Source organism: Cherax quadricarinatus, chromosome 16 (genome assembly GCF_038502225.1).
Source record: "Cherax quadricarinatus isolate ZL_2023a chromosome 16, ASM3850222v1, whole genome shotgun sequence".
Classification (NCBI taxonomy): domain Eukaryota; kingdom Metazoa; phylum Arthropoda; class Malacostraca; order Decapoda; family Parastacidae; genus Cherax; species Cherax quadricarinatus.
In genome coordinates, this window is record NC_091307.1 from 47786891 (window position 1) to 47810899 (window position 24009).

The 24009-nt window shown below is 35.4% G+C and overlaps 1 protein-coding gene across 1 annotated transcript in view; it reads left to right on the top strand.

The window, feature by feature from the left end:
* The window catches only part of LOC128688805 (glutamate receptor-like), a 78211-nt gene extending 56630 nt beyond the window's left edge, over positions 1–21581 (top strand). The window contains exons 8-14 of the mRNA XM_070085669.1: positions 425–515; positions 8364–8664; positions 8766–8983; positions 9098–9278; positions 14407–14506; positions 21222–21351; positions 21492–21581. Of these exons, the coding sequence (XP_069941770.1) occupies positions 425–515; positions 8364–8664; positions 8766–8983; positions 9098–9278; positions 14407–14506; positions 21222–21351; positions 21492–21581 (1111 nt within the window). The remainder of the gene's footprint in view (positions 1–424; positions 516–8363; positions 8665–8765; positions 8984–9097; positions 9279–14406; positions 14507–21221; positions 21352–21491) is intronic.
* Positions 21582–24009: the final 2428 nt, after the last annotated feature.

Here is a 24009-nt window from a genome sequence, read left to right on the forward strand (position 1 = left end):
CACAGGCAAACTACACTCGGAAAAGTTGGAGATTTGACTGAACGTCCACTCAGGCTGCTGTCTACGCGGTGAACGTCGCCGAATAAATTGTAGTGCACTTGGCGTTTGCCACACTCATGAAGAAGGAAAACTATAAATCTGTAGACCTTCAAAGAGAGAATGATGTCACGGCTTAATTATGAAGACTAATAGACCTGAACCTGTCAACTAGGAAAAAGACCTCATAATTGTCAAATATACTCATACACATACACTAGGCCAATTCATCGGGGATGAATGGACCTAGACCAAGGTGAGGAAAAAAGAACTAGGATTTGAGCAAAGTAGGAAACAGTTGCTAATAACACCAACACCCAGGCAAAAATAAGTATATAAATGATTATCTATGTATAATGAATTGTAAAATTATTAATTGTTTCACCAGTTACTCTAACGTCCGACCTCCTGATGGAGTCTGGGGCTCTAAGCTTGGTAACGGCTCATGGACCGGAATGATGAGGATGGTCATGACAGAGGTGAGTGCAATCCATACCACGGGCGGGGCTAGAACCCGCAAACAGAAAGTCATAAAACCCCAGACCGACGCTTTAGCCACTGGGCCAGCTAGCCACAATAAGACTCATCCAGCTAGGTATATTTATACACCATAGGAAGGTTAACATAGGCACCACTATGACCACAAATGCAAGTTTTACAGACGAATTTCCAGCTAGCGTGGCCGTGACGAACTCTAGCTTAAGTCCCCTCAAAGCCGTCAACATGACTCACGAAATCTTAATGACACGATTGCAAACAAACCATATCAGTGGTACACGATTGCAAACAAACCATACCAGTGGTATGGTTTGTTTACAAACGTGTCATTACGATTTCCTGAGTCGTGAGTGCAATGAAGTGTAATCGTATTTTAAAAAAAATATTTTACCTCCTGACAGAAAAGAGGGACACACCCAAATTTATTTATTGTAATACATTTGAATGCTGCTTAGTAACTCAATCTAAGAATCTGTTATGTATTACTCAAATACTTTGTTTTGTATGTATTATCAATTCAGAAATGTAAGACTGATTACAATTTAGTTGAACTCTTTCTTAGTGAAAATCATTTCGATTCTTAGAGACCAAATAATGTGAGATAAACAAACCCTTGACTATGTAAAGAGGATTGAAACTAGTTAAATATTAATTGCATCATTGAAATCTCAGCAAACACAGGGAATAAAGACTCAGATTACACTCAGTTATTGTTATAGTTTGGTAAGCTTAATAACTCTGTAAAAGTGCACCAATTTTTATCTTGAAAAAGCTTAATATATTTATTGAATTTTTAATTATCAATGTAATTTTAAACTAAAATAGTCTAAGCCATTTCTAGCTGTGTCTTACAAGTATCTTACTGTTGATACAACACCGATAAGTTGATACTCATGACATATTTTCATCACTTAGGAATATATTGCAGAAAAGATTCTCCTGCACAGAAGACTTTTCAAGTAGAATTCAAAGATGATTGTAATATTGAAAACCGTGAGAAATACCGAATTCTGAGGTACTCAATACCTCAGCCTAGAGAGAACTTTACTGCTAAACAAATGTTTGGAATGACCTACTTCCTCCATCTAGTCACAGCTAGCCTCAGTCTCGTTATTTATTAAATACCCATCGTTCGTGCTTACAATAATATATATGCTGATTGAGAAGGCTAGTACACCAAACGGGGAATAGAATGAAATTAGCACACACCCACACCACCGTATGTCCTCTGATCACGGTAAAACTCATTGCTCAGTTGGGTGCCTGATTCTTGTAGGGTCGAATGATCCTGTGGGTTAGAACCTCATGTGATTTTCGCTCATCATGTGGAGGGCCAAACCGTCATGGGTTCCAGTCCTCGGCTAGTCTCAGTGATATATATATATATGTATATATATATATATATATATATATATATATATATATATATATATATATATATATATATATATATAATATATATATATATATATATATATATATATATATATATATATATATATATGTCGTGCCGAATATGTAAAACTGGTCAATTAGCAAGAACTGATTTAAAATTAGGTCCTTTCTGAAATTTTCTCTTATACGTTTAAAGATATATTTTTTCATTCATGTAAATGTAAAAATTTTTAATTTTGCAATAAAAGAATCTTAGAAAACTTACCTAACCATATTATAACAAAAGCAATTTATTTTAGCCTAACCCAACTAAATATATTTTAAATACGTTTACAATAATTTAGTACTAAACAAACACAATCAAATATATTTTTATCGTTAGGTTCAGAATGATTTTGGCGAAATTATTGCATACACAAATTTTCACTTGTGCTATATGGCAAGATGAGCGTTGCTATTTAAGCCAAGATCGCAAGTTCTGCCTATTCGGCACGACATATATATATATATATATATATATATATATATATATATATATATATATATATATATATATATATATATATATATATATATATATATATATATATATATATATATATATATAAATACGTAAGGTTATGAGGATAACAAAAAGATTAGGTGATGAAAGATTGAATATCAGATTGGAGGGAGAGAGTATGGAGGAGGTGAATGTATTCAGATATTTGGGAGTGGACGTGTCAGCAGATGGGTCTATGAAAGATGAGGTGAATCATAGAATTGATGAGGGAAAAAGAGTGAGTGGTGCACTTAGGAGTCTGTGGAGACAAAGAACTTTGTCCTTGGAGGCAAAGAGGGGAATGTATGAGAGTATAGTTTTACCAACGCTCTTATATGGGTGTGAAGCATGGGTGATGAATGTTGCAGCGAGGGGAAGGCTGGAGGCAGTGGAGATGTCATGTCTGAGGGCAATGTGTGGTGTGAATATAATGCAGAGAATTCGTAGTTTGGAAGTTAGGAGGAGGTGCGGGATTACCAAAACTGTTGTCCAGAGGGCTGAGGAAGGGTTGTTGAGGTGGTTCGGACATGTAGAGAGAATGGAGTGAAACAGAATGACTTCAAGAGTGTATCAGTCTGTAGTGGAAGGAAGGTGGGGTAGGGGTCGGCCTAGGAAAGGTTGGAGAGAGGGGGTAAAGGAGGTTTTGTGTGCGAGGGGCTTGGACTTCCAGCAGGTATGCATGAGCGTGTTTGATAGGAGTGAATGGAGACAAATGGTTTTTAATACTTGACGTGCTGTTGGAGTGTGAGCAAAGTAACATTTATGAAGGGGTTCAGGGAAACCGGCAGGCCGGACTTGAGTCCTGGAGATGGGAAGTACAGTGCCTGCACTCTGAAAGAGGGGTGTTAATGTTGCAGTTTAAAAACTGTAGAGTAAAGCACCCTTCTGGCAAGACAGTGATGGAGTGAATGATGGTGAAAGTTTTTCTTTTTCGGGCCACCCTGCCTTGGTGGGAATCGGCCAGTGTGATAATAAGAAATAACGTATGCAAAACAACCACTGTGAAAGAATAGAGAAGTTCCAAGCGCTTTCGTGACTACTCACATTATCAAGGAACAATGAAAGTAAAGCATCAAAGGAAGGTATATAAAGGGGTAGCCCACACCTCACTATCAGATCCCACAACAACGAAACACCTGACGCGAGACAGCAGGCCCGCCGCCCGAACTAGACAGGTCCTTCATACAACACACCAACAAACTATTCTACCCAAGAAATAAGAAATTTAAAAAAATATTATTTGTCCAATGTATTATTAAATTCTTCCCAAATTCTATTAATTATAAATGGATCTAATTTATATAAACCAAAGGAAATATTCATATTATTGTCAAAACTGCTTTTTATGAAACAAGATTCAATTATATACGAGATTCAATTATTTAATTATACTTTCTCAACTTTTTGAAAATCAATTGGATGGTTAAAATCTCTTACATGAATAAATAGAGCATTGGAATCTTGTTCAGTTCTAATGCTATATTTATGTTTTTTTAATCTTAGTTCGAGATTTTTACCAGTTTGACCGTAATAAACTTTATCGTAAATTTTACAAGGAATCTTATAGACACATCCATCAGCATTTTGGGGGGAATTCTTTATCAAAAGTTTTTTTACTGTATCAAGATTTTTGAATACAACTTTAATATTAAAAGTCTTAAGAAGAGAAGGCATATCAACCGAGTTTTCATGGTAAGTGAGAACCATCATATTTTTAGTCGAATAAGGCTGGTTGTCCCTTTTTGGATTGTAAAAAGTATTTCTAGCAACTTTAAAAGATTTATCAATTACATTTCTTGAGTATTTCAAATCATTACCTATTTCATAAATTTTGGATATTTCCTCATCTATGAACTCTGGACTACAAATTTGTAAAGCTCTCAAAAAACATTGATGAGAAAACAGACAGTTTAACTCTATCTTGATGGGAAGAATAATAGTGGACTTAGGAACAGTTATTTGTAGGTTTTCTGTAAATTTTAAATTTGAAATAATTATTACCCTTAATAATTAAAACATCTAGAAAAGGCAATGAGTTATTTTCTTCAAATTCAACAGTAAAATTTATAGAATGGGCTAAGCTATTTAATTTGCCAAGGAAATGGTGTATATCTACATTTTTGGGCATAAGACACAAAATATCATCAACATATCTGAACCATTTAGCTCTATTAGGGAGGATTGTGTTAAGCAGCCTTGTTTCAAAAAATTCCATGTATAGGTTACTAAGAACAGGTGAAAGAGGATTTTCCATTGCCATACCGAACTTCTGAGTGTAAAACTTATCATTAAATACAAATTTTGCATCAACAATGCAAAGCTTAATAAGTTTAATGATAGTAGGAACTGGCAATGGTAAATCATAATTAACGAGTTCTTCAGATAAGAAACTTAATAAATCATCAACAGGTTTCTTATCTGAAGAACTCGTTAATTATGATTTACCATTGCCAGTTCCTACTATCATTAAACTTATTAAACTTTGCATTGTTGATGCAAAATTTGTTTTTAATGATAAGTTTTACACTCAGAAGTTTGGTATGGCAATGGGAAATCCTCTTTCACCTGTTCTTAGTAACCTATACATGGATTTTTTTGAAACAAGGCTGCTTAACACAATCCTCCCTAATAGAGCTAAATGGTTCAGATATGTTGATGATATTGTTCACATATCTGCTTCAATGTAAACACCTGACCTGCACATCCCCTACCCATTCTGACGGCTCCTTGCTCATTTGCAATCCATCTTTCTGTCTTACCTCTAATCCCTTCAATAATAATAACTGCCATACACTTTACCTGGTATATTCAGTAATCTTATTCCCCTATAATTTTTACAAACTTTTTTGTCCCCCTTCCTTTTATGTAAGGGAATTATACACGCTCTCTGCCAGTCCATGGTACCCTTCCCTTTTTCATGGATTCATTAAATAAAAAAAACGAACCACTCCAACACTATATCCCCCGCTGCTTTTAACATTTTTGTCATGATCCCATCAGTTACAGCTGCTTTACCCCCTTTCAATCTACGTAATGCCTTACGCACCTCCCCCACACTCATATCCTGTTCTTCTTCACTCCTAAAAGTTGTTATACCTCCCTGGCCAGTGCATGAAATTACTGTCTCCTTTTCTTCATCGACATTTTAAAGTTCGTCAAAATATTCCCGCCATCTACCCAGTACCTCCATCTCCTCATCTACTAACTCCCCATTCGTTCCCTAGGCTTTCTTAACTTGCATATCTCACTGCAGTTATTTTTTTCTTATTTTCAGCAAAATTTCTTGACAGTGCCTGTCCCACTTTATCATTTGCTCTCTTTTGCATTCTCTCACCACTCTCTTCACCTTTCTTTTACTCTTCATATACTCGGCCTTTATTATATCACTCTGTAAAAACTTCTCATAAGGTATCTTATTCTCGTTTATCGCACCCTTTACCTCATCATTCCACCAATCACTTACCTTTCCTCCTGCACCCAACCTCCTATAGCCACAAACGTTTGCCCCAACATTCTAATACTGCATTTTTAAAAGTATCCCATCCCTCTTCAACCTCCCCACTACCCATACTTGTACTAACCCACCTTTCTGCCAATAGTAGCTTATATCTCACCCTAACTCCCTCCATCCTTAGTTTATAAACTTTCACCTCTCTCTTACTTACTGTTGCCATTTTCTTTTTATCCGATCTACCTCTTACCCTAACTGTAACTACATTTAGATAATGACCCGATATATCAGTTGCCCTCTGTAAACATATACATCCTGAAGCCTACCCATCAACATTTTATCCACCAATACATAATCTAACAAACTACTTTCATTATGTGCTATATCATACCTTGTATATTTATTTATCCTCTTTTTCATAAAATATAAATTAATTATTGCAAAACTTCTTTCTACACATAGTTCAATTAAAGGCTCACCATTTTCATTTACCCCTGGCACCCCAAATTTACCTACTTCTCCCTCTACAACATTTTTTTTAGCATTGAGATCCCTAACCACTTGTATTCTCTCACTTGGGTCAAAACTCCCCATGCAGTCACTCAACATTTCCCAAAATCAATCTCTCTCTCTCTCTCTCTCCCTCTCTCTTTCTCTCTCTCTCTCTCTCTCTCTCTCTCTCTCTCTCTCTCTCTCTCTCTCTCTCTCTCTCTCTCTCTCTCTCTCTCTCTCTCTCTCTCTCTCTCTCTCTCTCTCTCTCTCTCTCTCTCTCTCTCGCTCTCTCTTCTCCAGGTTCATAAACTCTTACTATAATCCAATTCTCATATCCAACCCTTATGTTACTCCACATAATTCTTGAATTTATACATTTGTATTTCTTCTTTTCCTGCCATAACTTATCCTTCAATATTATTGCTACTCATTCCTTAGCTCTAACTATTAGAAACCCCTGACCTAATCCCATTTATTTCTCCCCACTGAAACTCTCCCACCCCATTCAACTTTGTATCACTTAATGCCAGGACATCCAGTTTCTTCTCATTCATAACATCCACAATCATCTCTTTCTTATCATTCGCACAACATCCACGCACATTCAAAAATCCCACTTTGACGGTTTTCTTCTTTTTCATTTTCGTAAGCTGTACCGGAAAAGGGGTTACCAGCCCATTGTTCCCGACGTTTTGGTTGACTTTTGTAACACGCATGGCTTAGGGAGGAAAGATTCTTATTCCACTTCCCCATGGATGTTAAAGGAAAAGTAAAAGGAACAAGAATTATTACGATAAAATCAAAGAAAATGCTTATTAATGTATATACTTAAACGTTTACATGCATGTGTAGCAAGACGTACCTGAAATCTTGCATGTTTATGAGACAAAAAAGAACTAGCGATTCTACCATCATGTAAAACAATTACAGGTTTCGTTTTACACAAACTTCGCAGTACAGTAGTACCTCCCTGGGCGGTTGCTGTCTACCAACCTACTATCAAACTGATGAGTTTATCTTGCCAGATAAGCAGAATAAAGATTTGTTTTTGCCATATGTTAGGTTTGGTGTGGTTTCTAAGTTAGTTTTGATAAGAATTTTTTTTTACATCATTTTCAATGAAAAATTAACTCTATTAATGAATAAATAATAATTTCTAGAATAGTCCAACTTTTATAGTTCTTCCTGTTCGGCAAATTCGGCGTGGGTTGGCGGTGGTTACGACGTCTCATGCAATCTATGCTCAATGAGGCCGGGCCAGGAGTCGAATGCTGTCTTCAGCTTTGTCATTTCTTGTAGTCACCCACCAGAGTGGGCTGCTGTTCAGATCTTTATTGAACCCTGGCTCTTGAAACACGATAGGAATGACTAATATAATTCAAGTTACGGGTTGAACAAACTAGATAGCTATTTAGTAAATTTTGTTGTGCACATCCTTAAGCAACAATGCTATACAAAATCCCAGGATTGCTCATTATGCCGCCAAGGATTGTGAAGATTTGGTGACATTAGATACTGCTTCTCCGCACCTTTACTGCATGTTTCTCCTGCAATGGAAGGTTGTCTAGCCCGTTGTCATAATATAATATATATCGAATAGTGGTAAGCCCTTTAGGTACAGCTGCATGAGGGTATCATATGGGTACAAGTACGATGAGGTTAGGCGACTTTAGTCAGGGACTAGAATATGGTGATTGCAACTAGCTTCAGGGGATTACAACCCAACCAGGTAGGTTCATTCCCTAAATCCCTAATTTAGGGCATAAAATATTCCCATTTTTTGTGCACCTGTCAACTGAGTTCAGTATAAAACCCTAAAATCAGAAAACTTAAAAACTGAATGTTTAAAGTAATTGTCTTTTATTATTACTTCAGCTGGATACGAAATTTAGTTATAAAATGCTTCACGGATTTATAATATTGTAAATATGTATGGGATTTTTAATGCAGGAAGTCGCCATTGCTGTTGGCCCATTCATGATACGTCAAGATCGAGCTGAAGTAGTGGACTTCACTGCCTCAATATTTGTAGACTACTGGAGGATCTTGGGTGCTCGAGGTGTTCCTGAGGAGGACCCCTGGGGTTTCATATTCCCTCTGGAGCCGCTGGTGTGGGCGGCCATCTTGGCTGTGATGCTAGTGCTTGCGACCGCAATATTTCTCATGAACTTGTGGTTCTCATACAAGTACATTGTTCAAGGCATTTGGTTACAGGTCATATTTGACTACCTACGAATATTATTGCAGCAAGGTTAGTGTGTGTATTTATGGAAGAGGGAACTGGAGGTGATGATAATGTGGAAAATGATTAACACTCATATTAACATAGATCATTTCCGGTAAATGCTACAGATTTGTCTGTACCGGTGTACTGGTGGTGGGAACGTATATTGTTGGTGGTGTGGATGATGGGAACGCTAGTGTTAACACGGAGCTACTCAGGCAACCTTATGGCCCTCCTGACAGTGAGACACATAGCACAGCCTTACCAGTCCCGGCAACAGGTGCTGGATGACACTTCCGTTACAATGATATGGATGGTAGGCTCCGGTCTGGAAGAAGTTTTGCAGGTGATTAAAAAGAATCTCATCTTTAAAATTATTTTAAAAGAACTTTAATAACACAAATTTAATTATTGACATTAAATAGTAAGTCAAGTGTCTGATTGGATTATAGTTTTTCAGTCAGCTGAATCAGGTTTATATCGTGAGATGGCCGACGCGGAGAGGACCGGGCGTCTTATATGGAGAACACAAGCTCAGTTTCCTGAACTTATGGACTCTTTGGTGAAGCAGGGTGACCACGTCCTAATACAGGTTGACAATGCCATGAAGGCATTGATCTCTCAGGACTTTACGAGGACAGGTAATTTATTGATTATCTTTGTATATACATATATATATATATATATATATATATATATATATATATATATATATATATATATATATATATATATATATATATATATATATATATATATATATATATATGTCGTGCCGAGTAGGCAGAACTTGCCATACTGGCTTAAATAGCAACGTTCATCTTTCCATATAGGACAAGTGAAAATTTGTGTATGCAATAATTTCGCCAAAATCATTTTGAACCTAACGAAAAAATATATTTCACTGTGTTTGTTTAGTATTAAATTATTGTAAACAAGTCTAAAATATATTTAGTTGGGTTAGGCTAAAATAAATTGTTCTTGTTATAATAAGGTTAGGTAAGTTTTCTAAGATTCTTTTGGTGCAAAATTAAAATTTTTTACATTAACATTAATGAAAAAAATATATCTTTAAACGCATAAAAGAAAATTTTAGAAAGGACTTAATTTTAAATGAGTTCCTGCTAATTGACCAGTTTTACATATTCGACACGACACATATATATATATATATATATATATATATATATATATATATATATATATATATATATATATATATATATATATATATATATATATATATATATATATATATATATATATATATATATATATATACATATATAAGTTATTAGAATCAATTATAGCTGACATTATCAGAAGTCACCTTGAAGAGCATAACTTGATAAATGAATCTCAGCATGGATTCACGAGAGGTCGTTCCTGCCTGACAAACTTACTGACGTTCTTCAATAGAACATTTGAGGCAGTTGACAGTGATAAGGAATATGATATTGTTTATTTGGATTTTAGTAAAGCCTTCGACAGAGTACCTCACAAGAGACTCTTAAGAAAAGTGGCAGCTCATGGTATAGGAGGTAAAGTTCTAGCATGGATTGAGGCATGGCTTACCAATAGAAAGCAGAGAGTTACCATTAATGGAGTGAAATCTGAATGGGGATTAGTCACTAGTGGCGTTCCACAAGGATCAGTTTTAGGCCCTCTCTTGTTCATAATTTACATTAATGACCTTGATGAAGGGATTACTAGTGACATGAGTAAGTTTGCTGATGATACAAAGATAGGCCGTATAATTCACTCTGAGGAGGATATCAATGAACTCCAGGACGATTTGAACAAATTAATGTCTTGGTCTGAGAAATGGCAGATGAAGTTTAATGTGGATAAGTGTAAGGTACTTGCCCTTGGTAATGAAAATAACCCTCGAAGCTATAATCTAGGTGAAGTAGAGCTTGGTCATACAGAATGTGAAAAAGACTTGGGAGTCATGGTAAGCAGAAATCTAAAGCCAAGACAGCAGTGCCTCAGTGTGCGCAACAAGGCCAACAGATTACTTGGATTTATCTCAAGAAGTATAAGTAACAGAAGTCCAAAAGTTATTTTACAGCTCTATACATCACTAGTGAGGCCTCATTTAGATTATGCTGCTCAGTTTTGGTCCCCTTACTACAGGATGGACATAGACTCATTAGAGACCATACAGAGAAGAATGACTAAAATGATTTACTGTGTAAGGAACCTCCCGTATGAAGATAGACTTAAAGCCTTAAATCTCCACTCTCTGGAGAGGCGTAGAATGAGGGGAGATATCATTGAAGTGTATAAGTGGATGACGGGCATAAACAAGGGAGACATTAATAAAGTACTGAGGGTGTCGAACCAGGTAAGAACCAGGAATAATGGATTTAAGTTGGATAAATTTAGATTTAGAAAGGACATAGGTAAGTACTGGTTTTCTAACAGAGTTGTAGATGCGTGGAACAGTCTTCCCAGTGGGGTGTTAGAGGTTAGGACCTTGGGTAGCTTTAAGAAGAGACTGGACAAATATATGAGTGGGAGGGGCTGGGTTTGATTGGTGTCAAGGGGTACGGGAGTTATTTCTTGAGTAGCTTTAGGTAGATGTCGTTTTGATAAGGACCTGCCTCGTATGGGCCAGTAGGCCTTCTGCAGTGTTCCTACATTCTTATGTTCTTATGTTCTTATATATATATATATATATATATATATATATATATATATATATATATATATATATATATATATATATATATATATATATATATATATATATATATATATATATGCAAGACAAGCCACTGGGGGTGGAAATCTTTAGCTCAAGTACTTTCACACTTCTCAGTGCGTCATCAGGAGCTGTGCAATGTTCCAAAGGCAACAGCAGGAGAAGTAGGGTAAGTTTTCAAAGTATGGTAGTGCGGTGGCACCAACCAGTCTAAGCGGAATACCAACCACATACCAGTACCCCCACACCTCACCCCATATAGGGTCGGATGGAGTAGCCTCACAGTTTGTAGATATCATGAATTAAAATAATTAGTAGATAGTTAATAGTCATCCCTAAGCTTCTAAACGCTGGAGACAGGTCATGTGACACAAAAAGTTACATTTCAATAAAGGATCATTTATATGCCTACATTTACAACCTTCTAACTAATGAAACAGTGGAAATAAATCTCTCAATTTGTCCACCGGTTTTATAATGACGTTCATGGCAGACCTAACATGTTAAATGTCAACGTTCACGGCGGACTTGAAAAGATGTTATATATATCCACGTTCACGACAGGAGTACGATGATCAGTTTGAAGCCTGTTCCAACATAACCGAAACATCACGAAACCCCCCCTGGCATTAGGATTAATCTTGCGTTTTGTGTAACATTGTTGTTTAAGGCTGTGCACAATATACTCCATTAAATAACTGTCGAGTTTGAACATCCCATAATTTGAGTTATATACGGCATTTCTATCATGTTTCAAGAGGGAGGACTCAATTATGTTTCTTTCTGTGGTGAAACTGTTTGGTACCATTATCAGGGCGGCAGTCCACCCCGGTGGGTGATTGCAACAGCTGACGTGTTTATTTAAAGAGTTCATTCGACACCTGGCCTGTCCTGATTGATTTTAACAATGCCCTTTGTTGCAAGGGCAACAAAGGGAGATATAAGATAAGTTTTTTCAGAGTATGGTAGCGGGGTGGTACCAGCTAATATATGACTCAGTCTGAGTCATATTTATGTCGTATTTCAGCGCCTTTCCAAAGACAATGATTATGTATGAGTGATGGTGAAAGTGTTGAATGATGATGAAAGTTTTTTCATTCCTATCGGGTTTTTCTTTCATTTTGAGTCACCCTGCCTCAATAGGAAGCGTCCGACGTGTTGAATATATATATATATATATATATATATATATATATATATATATATATATATATATATATATATATATATATATATATATATATATATATATATACAATAAGATCACAGTAAACAGGTGATTTCAAAATATGCAAAACAGCCACTCTGAAAGAATAGAGAAATTCCAAGCACTTTCGTGACTACTCACATTATCATAGTTCCTTGATAATGTGAGTAGTCACGAAAGCGCTTGGAATTTCTCTATTCTTTCAGAGTGGTTGTTTTGCATATATATATATATATATATATATATATATATATATATATATATATATATATATATATATATATATATATATATATATATATATATATATATATATATATATATATATATATATATATATATATATATATATATATATATATATATATTAAGAGCAATAGAAAAAGATAGATTAATCCATAAGCGCTGCAGGCATGGTAATAAACAGAATGTCATATTTCTAATCACTTGTCAAAAGTTAAAATAGACTCACTTAATGTCCTTTCGTGTTGTTCTAAGAAGCAATACTCTTTTCTCGTGTCTTTTACTCTTTTACTTTGTATATACCTGAATTATCATCGACATAGCTTATTCTTTTCTAAGAATATTGATAGAGTAAGAGGCGAAAGAAAGATGTTATTTGTTGAAGTAAGAAGAGCTGAAAATATATATTTAAACACGGTACCAGAGTGATGTCACTATCGTTTACCGGACTATGTACACAAGGGATTAAAATTAATGGTACACCCTAATAGTACAGAGTGGATGATGTCATCACGTTAAACCCGATTTTGTTATCAATAAAAATTGTGTTCAGCGGGAGCACCAAACAGCCTTCAGGAATAGGTTAAGTTTGGTGCCAACAAAAGGAGACGCTAAGTGGATCTCTCTAAGTCTTTCAGTAATTTAGAAAAAACACGCATATTTAACCCCGGAAACAATCACCATGTGCAAACACCCCCAGGGGTGTTTAAAGTTATATCAACAATTATGAAACAATTCTAGACGTCACCTTACAAATGCAGAAAATTCGAATTTAGTAATGGACAAGGTAGATAGACTGTTTGGAGAACATGAAGAATTTACTAGAGGACACAGATCATACATTCCCATTGATAACCCTCTCGACCAAGTTAACAATATGTTTTATAAATAGCTTAATTACAAATTAACTTAAGGTAATGATGAACTGACACAACAACTGTCAGCTAGACCTGCGACACTCTTATATATGTGTGAGGGGCTCTTGATTTAGGGAATTGGATCTGTGCTCCAGTTCCCCGAATTAAGCCTGAATGCCTTCCACATCCCCCCCCCCCCAGGCGCTGTATAATCCTCCGGGTTTAGCGCTTCCCCCTTGATTATAATAATAATAATAATCTTATATATGTGTGTGCTCATTAAAACTCATTAGCCAAGAATTCCAGCAATATTCATTATTAGTTCCGCTGCGTCTACGACGTATATCGACGAGATGTTACTAACCCCAATGGTTAGTAACATCTCGTATACGCGTTTAAAAAAAGCAGAGTAGATTTTATGGAAAAACTGCATAATCTGAATTTTTCAAATGATTTCACATTGATAAGTTTTGATATTTCTGTTATTAACGCGAGTGCCAGTTATCCTATTTGAAAGGTGAAGTGGATAAGTTCCCTATGTCATTCCTAGAGAACATTATCAGTGAAGTAATTAAACTGTTTGAAGTCGATTGGAAATTCGTATTTTAGGGAAAATACTATGCCTTAAACCATGGTATGGCTATGGGGAATCCATTATCTTCGTTTATAAATAACTTATGCATCGAATTATTTGACATTATTTTTCTGATATATTCATTCAACTTAATTATGTATATAATATTTGTTTATTTCAGGCGAATGTTCATTTTACGCTTCGAAAGAGACGTTTTTGCCTTTTGTCTTTGGTATGATTGCCCCTCTGGACAATCCAATCATCCCAGCTCTTAATAAAAGGTAAATTATATAGAAAGTAACCTTGTAAAAACAGTGGAAAGTAGAGCTAGGATATATAAGGGATCATAAAGATGGCAGTTTTGATGCTAGAATTGTTTTGTCTTACGTATACGCTGTTGATCAAAATTATTGAGTATGTTCTTAACAACCTCAGTATAGTTCCTTTTCAGATTTCACTTTCGAAATGTCATTCATGATAATGGAATCAATAAATTTAGCTTAAAATATTATATTCGAAATTTTATGGGTGACTTTGAATACCGTAAATATCACTGAGACTTTACAGCTTTATTTAGGCATCAGTAACTGCAAAATATAAGAGAAGTATATAAAGAAAATACTTGAAACGTGCACTGAACATTAAAAATACATGTATCTTATAAGTCATTCTGTCTTGTTCTAGCACTACCAAATTTAATGTGAAATTCACAAATATAACAGATCCCTTCAGCCTCGTGAATTTAAAATGAATCTTATATCCATATTTTGTCATGCAATTCATCAAACTCCTTGAGAAATTGTAAGCAAAAGTTTTCAGCACGATCATCAAAATTTAATCGTCTCTTAAATAATGTTTAACAATCATTCTAAAATTTTCAAACCATTCACAAAAACACAAAAAAGAGAACTTAAATAGATTCATAATTGGAAATTGGTTTAACCATAACTAATTGAAATATTGATAATAAATGTTGCTTACCTATGCTGATTTTTTTTTTTTTTTACATGCACGATTGCCGACTGATCGATGTTATTCAGATCATGCAGTCATGCAGTCATGCAGTCATGCAGTCATGCAGTCATACAGTCATGCAGTCATGCAGTCATGCAGTCATGCAGTCATGCAGTCATGCAGTCATGCAGTCATACAGTCATGCAGTCATGCAGTCATGCAGTCATGCAGTCATGCAGTCATGCAGTCATACAGTCATGCAGTCATGCAGTCATGCAGAACCAGAAGTAGAAAACAATCTCTCAGATCTTCATGTTATTCATGACATGTTTAGTTAAATTAACCTAAAATATTATTTTTTCCAGTTTGGAAAACACAATGGTTGTTTTAAACTTACTTTGATAAACTTATTTAATCTCTATCACGTAATGTTTTTTTTGAAATTATATGAAGAAATTTTGTTGAAGAAACTGATGAAAAATGTTTCCCAACAGTCACAGGTGTTATATAGTGAACATATTAAGTGTAGATGGATATTTGGGAGTGAAAAATTATCCTTCCTCAGTGAGCAACACTTGTAGCAAAAGACAACTAAAATGCTGGAAAAGGGCTAGTAACCCCCTTCTCCTGTATAAATTGATAAATATAAAAACAATAGCTATTGTTTTCTTTTTTTCGGGTCATTCTTTCTTGATGGGAGACGGCCTGAGTATTCAAAAAAATTAAGTGTGGAGTATGCAATAATATAAAGATTTTTTTCTTAATACAAATTTATTACGTATATATGCAAACGAAAACTAATAAAAATTTTATACAGACATGCGAATATATTTTCATTACAGTTTTCAGGCTATTTCACTCGTGTTCATTTTCGCTATACCTAATCAGAATCCATCATTATTCTGTCATCAAACTGATCGTCAGGTTCCCTGACATCTCTTCCTCATAATGGCTGGATGAAATAGTTCATTAAATTACAGATGTTATGCGGGAAAAAGTCAAGGTGAGAATAGAAGAAATGAATCTTAAGGAGACATCCGACATCTCAGTAGATAACATGCTGTCAGTAGCTCGTGTACAATATTTTTACGATAATCATCATGATGAGTGCCCAAGAAACCTGTGAATGTGTTTCTGAGTGCCAGTCATGCTCTCAGCTCAACATCTCGGAAACTCGCCAAAATATGGTCAAATAGTAACGTCAGAATTAGAGCTCCGGTGAAGATATGTACCATCATTGTGGCGTTAGTAACATTGGAAAACCACTTTTTTAATGTGAGCTAATTCTTCCTATTATTTGTCCAAAACTTGATGTTTAAATTATAATGCGTAAAGGCGGAAGAATTATGTCCCTTTGATCGAAAAATGGCTTCATTTAAACGTTCTCACCCCAGACTCAGTGAGTTGACAACGTACGTTGAAAATAGTGCTGCTTTTTATGTCGACTGTCCCACAGGTACAGGAAACAGCAGTACTTCATAAAAACACCTTTCACTACCAGTAGCAAATCTATTACATTAAGGCCACCACAAATTTTCCACCAATTCTCTTTTGGATTGTTCCATATGTGGTTCTTTCCTGTCCATAGCGAGAGGTAAAGGCAGACTTGGTAGAATGTTGCCGGTGTGAGGAATGATTGCCTTCAGACTTGTTTGCTGGAGTCAATAAGTAAACGTATCATTACAAGATCATACTGTTTACCATAAGCATTGAAAAGTCCATTAGCATCGCAACAGTAACATATTCATTCCTCCAAAATTCAGTTAAGTTTCAAGAGTTTCTTCTACTTTTTTCCAAACTGTTTCGTGCGTCAGAGTTCATTAAATTCCACTAGCGTAGTTTTGCACCAAATAGCTTTGACTATTCCTTGGATAAATTTAAATTGCGCTGAAGATCGTTTAGGTCACTTTTACTCTGGATGTCACTCCTGGTTGTTTACTGCAGCTGATTCAAACTCAGAATCTGAGTTAGTGGTTTATTCATCATCCAAGAGAAACATATTTCGAGAATGGTTGTACTGGAACAACGAGATTCTCTGAATGTTCTCGTAGTCTGATTGCAAAGGAAAGATCTATATGTTATTTTGAATTTGATTTTTGATGAAATTTCTGACTTTCTTGTGACACAAACATAATCCATGGTGTAAGCCTTTGGTTCCTTCCATGACTTAAAATTTCATGAAATTACTCAAGGAGCTGGAGTAAGTTACGCAACAGAGTTGATGAGTTCACAGTTTGTCATGATCTTGGACCTACACACCGAACTAGTGATAATAAGTTTTTATTTCTGTCACTGAAGCAACGTGTCGGCATCGAAGGCTTATAACTTTAATGCTACAAATACGACTAACTCATCTGTAAAGAATATGATTGAAGAGTCGATAGCGGACCAAGACGAAGTTCTCTCTAATGTTGCTTGAATAAAGTAGCTTTAAGTTTGCATGCAGATATGAATAATTTGATTTCCACAACAGCCTTTCAGCTGTCTGGTAGTCCAAATAAATCTCAAAATAATGAAAAGCTGGAGCTTTTGGAGGATAAAATTTTGTGTGATAAAATCTAGATAAATTTTAGTCAACATTTAAATACTTCAAATTATTATCATTATCAATTTTTTTGTTCTTCATTTGCAACATTTTAGAACTACAACCAATTTGCAAGGAAGAACTTTCCTTCCAGAAATCCACGTTAATATTTCTCAATGAATATCTTCGCTTCACAGAACATCAACAATCTGCAATACTGACACAGCGTGTTGCTACATTAGACTTATATTGTTATCACGTAAATTTCTGTTCTTAAAACTTATTATAAAAACATTTTAAATAATTAATCTAACTTTTGTCTGTGAGTTTATTCGTCTTTTCCGGATGGAAAATTTGAAATTACATTCTAGGGAAATTACATTAGGGACTAAATTTCACTAAAGACATCTGAAGGTAAATAAAAGTTTTCTGCTAAGCAATAACTTTTGCAACAAATAAAACTGATGTCCCCTCATCAAAGTGGCTGAGCCTGTGTCTTACACATTTAAGCTTGACATCAATTTATATACAGTATAGAAAACTTCATTGGTAATATAAACACTATTTTAATGTGATATTTACATACCTCATGCATCCACAAAATTTAACTACCAAACTGACTCCCATTAAGTAGTCAAAGAGAGTGTGATTCATTACACTTGTCAGCATGATTTTATTTTTGACTCTATGGTATCTTTTCGGTATATATATGGAAAATAGTGATTCATTTTTTTTTTATTAATCTCTATCACATCAGGTTGTCAAGTTATACGGAAACGTTACTTTTCTCTTTTCGTATAACATAAGTAGTTGAGAAAGTGGCATTACTAATTAAAATGGTTACCTTATATTGACTTAAATGTTAAATCTAATATATTTTTTCTTCATTTTCAGATTATTAATATGTCTAGAGGCTACATAAATTCACCAGATATATTTTACTTTACACAAATTACCCGCACATAAAAGAGAGGAGCTTACGACGATGTTTCAGTCCGACTTGGACCATTTACAAAGTCATAATAACGAAAAGGAGAGCATGATGGGTATATATAGGCAGGAGGTGGTAGTAGTGGAGGTGGAAGGAAGTAGTAGTGGTAAGGTAGTAAGAGTAGGAGGAGCCAGTCAAATACTAAGAAAGAGGAGCACTGCAAGGGAGCTAGGTGCCCACAGAGGGTAGGAGCAAGAACATCGAGGGGGGAGGGAAACAAATAAATAAATAAAGAAGGAACAAATACACAGGGCAGAAGAAAGACAACCCAATGGAGAAAAAGGAAAGAGGAAAGTGGAAGAGGGAGAAGAAAAAAAAGGAGGAATCAGGTTAGGTAACGATTGTTCTGAAGTTTGGAGCATTTTACAATGTAGTGGGAGAGGAAGGCATCTACTGAGATGAAGCCAGGACTAAAATTCAAACAAGGAAAGTTACGTATTAGGGAGGATTCAACCAGACGGCGACTGTTGAAGTTGGAAGTAGAAAGGCAATTTCCACTTTCAGATTCCCCAAGCAACGTTACTCCTTTATTGAAGCGCTACTACTTTGCTTATTTTGGCTGCAAACTTGGAGACCAGGATAAACCATTCGCACCACACAAGGCTTCCAAGAGTTGCATCAGTAAGCTCCAAATGTGGTCAGTTGGAAAACTTTGGAGTACCAATAGAATGGCGGAAGCAGATGAATCACCATGATGACTGCTACTTTTGTATTACTTTTGTATTACTAAAGTAGCTGGATTCAACAAGAAGACTAAAGATCGCATAATATACCCAAATATTCCTTCAGCAATAAGGCTTGTTCCATACTCTGAAGACATTCCTGTACCTGTGCCACCAGAGATATGGCAGATTTCATCAGTCTGATACCAGTGACCATCCCAAACCTTTCAACCAAGTTGAGCTCAATGGTTTGTTGAGAGATCTTAACCTTCCAAAAGAACGTGTACAGTTACTTGGCTCTAGACTGAAGTAATAAAGGCTTCTAGCTCCTGGAACAACGTTCGCTTGAAACCGTCATCGTGAAGCAGAATTCACTCAGTTCCTTGACAAAAAATAATCTTTAGTTTTCTGTTCAAATATTTCTGGCCTTATTGAACACATAGGGATATCATACAAAGCAAATGAGTGGGGACTCTTCATTGATTCTTCTAAAAGAAGTTTATAGGCTGTAATTCTCTAAAATGGCAACGCAGCTGCACCTGTGCCAATTGGTCATAGTGTCCAAATGTCAGAAACTTACGCAAATATGAAGAGTCTAATATCTGCAATCAAGTACTAGAAACACAATTTTCACATTTGTGGTGATTTAAAAGTTATTGCTCTCCTACTAGGTGTTCAAGGCGGTTACACCAAGTATCCCTGTTTTCTGTGTCTTTGGGATAGTAGGGCAGACAACCAGCATTATCAACATAAAGCCTGGCCACCAAGAACCAGGTTCTTACCCGGAAATTACAACATGAAAACTGTGCCACTAGTTGACCCCAAGAAAATTCTGCTGCCACCACTCCTCATCAAATTAGGGCTTATGAAAAATTTTGTTAAGGCCTTGAACAAGGATGGAACTGCTTTCAAGTACCTGGAGTCAAAGTTTTCTCGTATAAGTGAAGGCAAGCTAAAGGCAGGAATCTTTGTTGGCCCTCAGATTCAGGAATTGATGAAGGACAAGCATTTTGATGAAGCATTAGCAGGTGTCGAGGTGAATGTCTGGTTTTCGTTCAAGCAGATTGTTCACAACTTCCTGAGAAACAGGCGCTACCCCGAATATGATAAAATGATTCAAGACTTGATTTCAAGTTTCCACCAACTTGGGTCTAGAATGAGTGTGAAGATGCACTTTTGCACTCACATCTTAACTATTTTCCCAACAATTGTGGGGACTACAGTGAGGAACAAGAAGAGCGGTTCCATCAGGATATTTACCCCACGGAAACTCGATACCAGGGCAAATGTAATGTCAGCATGATGGCAGATTACTGCTGGTCATTGAAACGTAATGGTCTCGATGCACAGCACAAGCTAAAATCAGATCGGTTCTCCTTCCTTTGATTCAATATGTAGGGTAACCATTAGGAGCATATTCTTTTAATAAAATCATTTGATTTGATTCACGATGAATTGGAATTCATATTTTCTTAAAACTAACAGAATGCTCTTTTCCATGATTACTTGTCTAATTTTAATAAATTAACAATTTATTAAAACTTCACAATTTTTATCACTAATTTGTATTTTATTCAAAATTCTTACGTGATAGAGTCAGTTGGTTTAGATATTTACAATCAGCAGCCCAAGAATTTGTAAGATCTCAACCGTGAATTAAAATAAAAATTAAAAAGATTCCAAATGCAGACCAGTGTTAGCTATAATATAGTGATGCTTTTCAGTTAAGTTCTGTCGGTCAGTATTACCTACCCGTGTTCAAATTATTTACCCACGATGAATACAATTTGTAACTGAACAATTTTCCCTATAATTAAAATGGTAATAACTGCATGAACATATAATATTTCAATTTGTCATTACAGAATTATGCTGATGACGGAGGCTGGACTGTTCTTCCAGTGGATGAAATCTGCAGACCCGAACTCCACTGTGTGTAACCACGCCCCAACCAAGATCACAGTCAAGACCAGACTAGCTATGAGTAATGTTTGGGTAATATATTACAAGCAATGCTTTTTTTGGAAGCTACAGAGGCAGTATTTTTTTTAATAAAATAATAGATTTTATGATTATATATGCATACACTTTTGATACTTGGCTTTCCTCTAATAGACTTTTACTGCTATTTTCAGGGAATGTTCGTCATCCTTATTGCTGGATACGCTGTCGGTCTATCAATACTCTGTGTTGAATATCTGACAGCCAACATTAAACATATCTGATGATTCGAAAGAATCATCAATTTTATGAATGATAAAATTTATTTAGTAATATAATGCAACACAATCCATTGTCACTTGCACTTTTGCTAGTAGGGTACTCGAACAGCTCCGTACTCGAACAGTTCGGTACTTGAACGCTTTGTTGGGTAAAAAAAATCACTCGGTAGTCGACGGTTTGCTCAGCACTCGACCAAACAAACAAAAAAAAAGTCTCCCCGCAGCTGTCGCTCAGTCCAAAACTCAGCTGAACTTCACAGTAAACTAATTCGTGTTTCTTCGCATTTTTTATATTGTATAAAAAAGTCACCATGGGGCCTAAGAAAATTTCTGATAACAGTCAACCAAAAAGAAAATTGGTTAGATTGTGTTTGCCCTGATGTAAACACAGCCTCCGCCTCTCCATATATGTTTTATATTAATTTTAGCCTCTATATTGTGCTTCTAGGTTATCTATCATGCTTCTGATATCAAGCTGGAATAAATGTGATAGATAACCTTCATTACTAATTGCGAAATTACTCAACACTGTATTTACACTACCGCTAGTATCCGGCTATGAAGACGACTCATCAGATACTGAATGCTCCTTCTGCTGGCCCCTCCCTCCCTCTCCAGTAGCTCCTCTCACTTTGGGACCCTCTTATATTATCCTTGTTTTCCATTTTGAATTTTTATTCACAAAAAATAGAAGATTTACTGTTATGCAGACTACTACATTGTTGAAAAAATAATATAAATATTATCAGCGCATTTGTGAAAGCATATTAGACCCAACAGTTGACTGTATTGGAAGTGTATTGAACTTCAGCAAAATTCGAACATTTCCTCTAATTTGAGCTCAATTTCAAGGTGCATTTATTCTGTAAACCATTCAAATTTATCTCTACTTCTGTAATATATCTTTCATTCTATTAAATGAGATCAAGAAAATGCGAAAACAATCATAAATACCATACGAAAATACACCGCAAAGTCGCTGTAAGTGTATTTCTGGGGGTCTGAAATGGATTAATTAATCAAATTTACATTATACCTTATGGGAAAAAATGGTTCGGTACTCGAACAGATCGCCACTCAAACAGCCTTCTGGAACGAAATCAGTTCGAATACCGAGGTTCCATTGTATATGTAATTAACTTATTTTGACTTTATGAACATACACACATACACACACACACACACACACACACACACACACACACACGCACACACACACACACACACGCACACACACACACACACACACACACACACACACACACACACACACACACACACACACACACACACACACACACACACACACACACACACACACACACACACACACACACACACAAACTTATATTATGAACTTATATTTATGAACATACACACATACACACAAACACACACACACACACACACACACACACACACACACACACACACACACACACACACACACACACACACACACACACACACACAAACTTATATTATCCTGTAATTCCATATAATTATCTAACTATAACAAAATTAAAAAAAAAAATCTTTAATTTCTTTAGGCAGGATGAGGCATATGGCACCGTGTCCAGTGGTCATTTTCTCACAAACCTTACAAAGTGTGAAAGAATTATTGTTTATTAGATACAGTACATTAACTAAACATTAAAGAAAATATCAAAGCACATGGCAGAATTGATGTTGCTATGTGGAATAAACTACACAGTTATTGTGTATTAATAAAAAAACAAATACACAAGATTCAAAGATTTTGTGACAGTAGGACTCTGCTAGCATAGTTCATACGGCAGTTGCAGTGCTTTCTCTTTATATGTTTTAAATGCTATTATATTTCATATTAAAACTACATATATAAAACAAGTACAACTGAACTAAAGAGTTGTCTAAGAGTAATGCTTAAGACATAATATGCTAAAAAAAAAAAATTGTACATTTAAAACGACTTGGAATCCATTGTTCGTGGAATCTAGGGTTGTGGATTCTCTCAATATTTATTTAGTAAAAAGTTTTAAATAAACTTAAAACTACACTTGACAGAATCTTTTAAACGAGTGAAGACCTGTTTTGATCTTTGCAGGATAGTATAAAAGGTTTTACACTTAAACTACCGGGACGTTCAAAACTGATCATTACTAATGAAGGTATGAATGGAAACATGACTGCTTCCCATGTTTAAAAATTTTTATAATATATTTTTAGCCTTTTTTCTAATTATTTTTTATGAGAAATGTATTTTACTTCCACATGTAAGTTTGCAAATATTTCACGTATATTTATTGTTCATTCCCACTCAACCACTGTAAACAGTAAAAACTTGTCAACACATGCAAATGGCATTTATTTTCTCTCACTAAACATAACATGATTTTTTGTATTCTACACTCACTTAAGGAACACTTAAGTTTTCTCTGATGTAGTCCAA